At 35.5% G+C, this 4634-nt stretch overlaps 1 protein-coding gene across 6 annotated transcripts; it reads right to left on the reverse strand.

The window, feature by feature from the left end:
• Window positions 1-252: 252 nt before the first annotated feature.
• LOC107842832 (ethylene-responsive transcription factor 1) lies at window positions 253-3795 on the reverse strand. 6 transcript variants are annotated; one of them, XM_016686861.2, is made up of 5 exons: window positions 3579-3795; window positions 2449-2607; window positions 2135-2242; window positions 586-817; window positions 253-494 (listed from the first exon to the last, which is right to left on the reverse strand). In XM_016686861.2, exons 2-5 carry the CDS (start codon window positions 2495-2497, stop codon window positions 461-463), a joined length of 423 nt encoding a protein of 140 aa, XP_016542347.1. In that variant the 5' UTR covers window positions 2498-2607; window positions 3579-3795; the 3' UTR covers window positions 253-460. The 6 variants fall into 6 exon arrangements, with proteins under 6 accessions (XP_016542347.1, XP_047252717.1, XP_016542348.1 ...); XM_047396761.1 differs by having other exon boundaries at window positions 586-835; window positions 3579-3785; XM_016686862.2 differs by having other exon boundaries at window positions 2395-2607; window positions 3579-3785.
• Window positions 3796-4634: the final 839 nt, after the last annotated feature.

A 4634-nucleotide genomic window follows, 5' to 3' on the forward strand; every position in this document is an offset into this window, starting at 1 on the left:
ATTGTGGGGTTTAAAACCTCTACTATTTTTTAATTTATTTTTTAAAAATTAGTAGGGCCCGACAATTTCAATTACTAATTATAAATTCTAATTTTAGCTTAATTAAATTCAATTGTTCCTTTAAGCATAATCTATAATCCAATATTTGTTCAATTCATATATCATTAACACAGCATGAATAATTAAATATTGTAATTGAAAAACATGTCAAAAATATGTTAAACGTTAAACTTCAAAATTAAATACTCAACATTAACATCTTCAAACTCCAATTTTTCAACATTAAGTAGTATCTTCAAAATCAAATTTAAACACAAAAGCTTCAGTGTTTTAAGATTCACTCCAACCAAATACACAAATACATCCAAGACATAATTGAATATCCAAGTCAAGTAATTTGCAATGAAATCAAGGATTGTCATTAGGATCACAATCATCACGTAGTCTCCTTGAATTGAAATCAATTTTCTGCATGCGCTTGTACCTTGGCATATCTGCAATATATTGGCAAATATCCACATTTTAGTTACAATTACAAAACAAGAAGAGTGTTATTGGACCTAGAGATCCATCAGGAAAGTTCACCTTAGCATTCTTGCCTCTGATTCTTCGGACTCAACATCATCAGCTCTAGCTGCTTCTTTCGCAGAATTAAAAGTTCCAAGCCAAACTCGAATCCCTTTCCTTGGATCACATATTTCAGTGGCCCACTTGCCCCAAGGACGCTGTCTGATCCCTCTGTACGGATTCTTCCTATTCCTCTTGGAGGATTTGTCAGCATCACAGTTTGAATTGCCAGATTTCATAGATTTGGAGCCTATGGAGGTAAAATGAACTAAGAAAAGTCAGCCATTCATAACAGCACCAAAATTTACAACAATCGATCAAATAAAACGGCAAACAGATACCAAGAAAGAGAAAAAGTAAAAAACATAGAGCATTTGTACCCAACATGTTCTCTTATATCACTAGTACTAGAGATCACCAAAATCAACTGCTGGCTTCATATAGAAAATCTGCTATGTAAATGACAACTTCACAATCAAATCGAGTCCATACAGGAACCTATGATCCAAATAATTAGATCACACGTAATCTTGGTCTTTCGTATCAACTATACTTATTTTTGTAACAAGCTGCACAAATTCTTCAATCTAGAGCTAATAAACCCTCTGATAAGACAAGAACAGTGACAGCAGAAACTTTAAGAATACCCAAAAATCTAATTTTGTTTTGCACCAACAAACCATACAGTCCATAATTGCATAAAACTACTTTGGATCAGGACATCAAGTATTACAATTCATTTCTCGGATTAGTATGGAAGAAAACTTGCATTTATTCCCACTTTTTACAATTCGCAAACATCCTATACCCAAAAGTCTATCTTTTTTCTCCTTTTATATGAATATTCACATACTAAAGGAAACATTTTGAACTCCACTTCAGTTAACTTTGGCAAGTGAAATAGCACCAAAATACTCGAACCAAATCAAGTTCTACATATGAACCATACAACGTGTTTAGGCAGGACAAATAAAAGCGTTAGGTCAAAAATAACCTAAAGTATTGATTTCATACCTAATATCTGAACTATTATGCAAATTTCATACCTACCTGAATTTCATACCACATTTACACTTCAATAACCTTGGTGTCAGGGCCAGCTTGTGGTCATCTCCCTCTACTAGGATTTGAAACCTACTTCCTTGACCACTAGCTACTCTCTCAGGTGTAACTCACAATATTCGAATAAACCAAATAGGTTGCTGAAACAATTGATTGCCACAGATGTTCGTGTCTTGAGAACATGTAGCTTATTATCAATAACAGCCATCAGATGTTAGTGTTTTAAGAAAACATGTTACGACTTATTATCAACAATAGTCTTGGCATAAACGTCCTTACCCGACAATAGATTGATGTGGCCATTTAAAAATTAACCATTATTTGGTCAAAATGTAAAAGAAATAGTTGCCTCTATTGAGAAATATCTCACTAGAAAGAAACACTTCCACCAATCCAGGTGATAGAAAAGGGAAGAATTTCTGAAAGGTAAACATTTTTATATATATTATTCTTTAGGATTAGACATCAATAAAGTTCTCTATCGAGGAAAAGATTGAAGACTCACTATGACAATGATGAGAATCATGAGCTTTCAAGAAATTCTGCTCTGCTGTAATTGACTCCAATGCCTCTCTTAGTTCAGCAATTTTGACACTGATGGGGTCCAAATGTTCTGCAAATGTCAATAAAGATTATATCTTAAAAGAGGAATGGACGAATAGAATATCTAACATGCTTAATCGATAATCCTAGCCATAGAAGAACGATACTATAGCAAAGAAGACAAACCACTAAAGTATCATCAGATTAACGGTAATGTCTTACTCATACAAACTAATTTATCTACATCTAACAATCTATATCATGAAACAGATAGACCTCCTGGAACAAGAGGATCTCGTAAAGCATGAACCATTTCGCGTTGCATTCTCAAAGCTCTTGAATAATAAGGCTATTCGACATTCAGCTCATGTCACCAGCGATTGTTGTCTCTTCAGTTTCTTCATTTGCGACAATCATACCCTCTCACAATGGTTCCTGGATGACAAATAGTATCCATGCTTTAGATCAAAAGTAATGAAATCGAATATATGAATTTTTTAAGAGTCAAAAGAGAGTGAGAGGAAACTAGTAACTAAATGGCGATATAAGTGGGACTTTGGGAGATCACAAAACAGCACAAAGTGACAACTTAGTGCTGAGAAGCATTTTCTCTTTGGAAATGGAGACCAATTCATCAATTCTCGCCTACGTAAGCAGGGACAAGTTCACTATACCTTACCTGTTGTGTAACTAGTTTCTGTAATTCCATTTGGTAGAATGGGCAAAAATGGGTGACGAGTGGTTTAAGAAAACTTTACCGATTTGGGAGCACTGCATAGGGGCAGTTCATCACGAATGAAAGAAGATTGCAAGAACGTAAAAAGATGGACGAAATCCTAACCACACGAAGTTAAATTCAATGGTTTAAACTTTAACGGTCTATCCTTTGTAGACAGCCACACAGGTATGAGAAGCAATATTTTTTCTCACATCCGTACTCATGGTACACCTACCTCCATAATCCCGTGTAGGATTAACTCTTATTTGGATGAAATATCTATCATCTAAATACACTAATTTTGGCAAATCTAACACGCACCCATTGACATTTTTTATGAGTCTGAGCAACATAGGTCAAGAACATATTTATCAAATATTAAAAGATGGATATACCGATATAGTGAGTTGCTGGAAGTGATTCAAGAAAGTGGAAGTTCACAAATTACTCATCTCAGAAATGTAACATAAAAACGGCAACAAAACAAAAGAAGATTCTAACGGAACAAACTTCGTACAAAGAAGTGCTAGAAACAAAAGCCTTTCCAAACAATCGAAAACACCCTCTTCATTCTCTTTAACTGTTTCCGCTGCATCGTTTCTAACATCTTCCAAGCTTACATTAATTTAGTGGTTTCTCTTTCTGGACCATTAATTTTTTTGACACAAGTGTTCCTTTTAGAACTTACATTAATCTATCAATTGCAACACCAGCCTCGGAGTCCAGCTCAATTACAACACCAATCTCGGAATCCAATATGTGCAGTGGCCTGCCAACCGCAGTCAATTTGGGAGAAAATGAGAGAAAGGCCAATAGATTTGGGAGAAAATGAGAGAGAGAGTGATTTGGGGGGAAATGAGAGAGATTTCAATTAAAGAGAGGGAGAATCTTTTGGCATAAGTGCCAATTTTTTTTAATGGCGTAAAAAAATTTTAATTTATAGCAAGGGTTTAAAACCCACGTAATTAATAGCGGGGGTTTAAAACTCCCGTAAATGGATAAATTTTAGCGATAGTTTTCTAGCCCCTGTATTTTATATAATTTTGCGTAGGTTAAAATAACCCCCGTAAATAAACCCCCGTAATTTTATTCATTTTGTGTAGTGTGCGCTTCTACAAGAATTCGTTGTCTCAAACCATCTACACCAGGCACACACAATCTACCGTGACAACACAAAACGCTATCTCCCCCTTAGGAGAAAACTTCCATTTTTTGATCTATGACTGATTATTTCAACTTAACTTGACTAGGATCTCTATCCTGCTTTACCTATACCTCAAAAACTAAAGATAATTCTAAACTACTCTGCACCCACACACTATCCTCTGCTGAATCAACTAAGCGGACATCTAGTCAGGCAAGCTGATGAACTTCCTGAGCTAACTTCTTCTTACCATCCTCAACGTGAGAAACACTACCCATAGACAATCTACTGAGAGCATCATCCACTACATTGGCCTTGCCCGGATGATACAAAACACTCATGTCATAATCTTTTAATAACTCTAACCACCTTTTCTGATGCAAATTCAAATCTTTTTGAGAAAATACATACTAATGGCTCTTGTGATCTGTGAACATATCTACATGCACCACATATAAGTAATGCCTCCAAATATTTAAGGCAAACACTACTGTTGCTAGCTCAAGATCATGAGTCGGATAATTCTTCTCATGAGGCTTAAGTTGGGAGGCGTAGGCTGACCTTACCTCTCTGCATGAGGACATAACCCAAACCTACTCT

This window comes from Capsicum annuum, chromosome 9 (genome assembly GCF_002878395.1).
Source record: "Capsicum annuum cultivar UCD-10X-F1 chromosome 9, UCD10Xv1.1, whole genome shotgun sequence".
Lineage (NCBI taxonomy): Eukaryota > Viridiplantae > Streptophyta > Magnoliopsida > Solanales > Solanaceae > Capsicum > Capsicum annuum.

Excerpts from the sequence above, each read along its gene's own strand:
- LOC107842832 (XM_047396761.1), bottom strand. The coding sequence starts at position 2,497 with ATGCAACGCGAAATGGTTCATGCTTTACGAGATCCTCTTGTTCCAGGA. Across the intron at positions 2,243-2,448 it reads AGATCCTCTTGTTCCAGGAG|AACATTTGGACCCCATCAGT; the intron begins GTCTATCTGTTT and ends TGACATTTGCAG. Across the intron at positions 495-585 it reads TCAGAGGCAAGAATGCTAAG|ATATGCCAAGGTACAAGCGC; the intron begins GTGAACTTTCCT and ends AATATATTGCAG.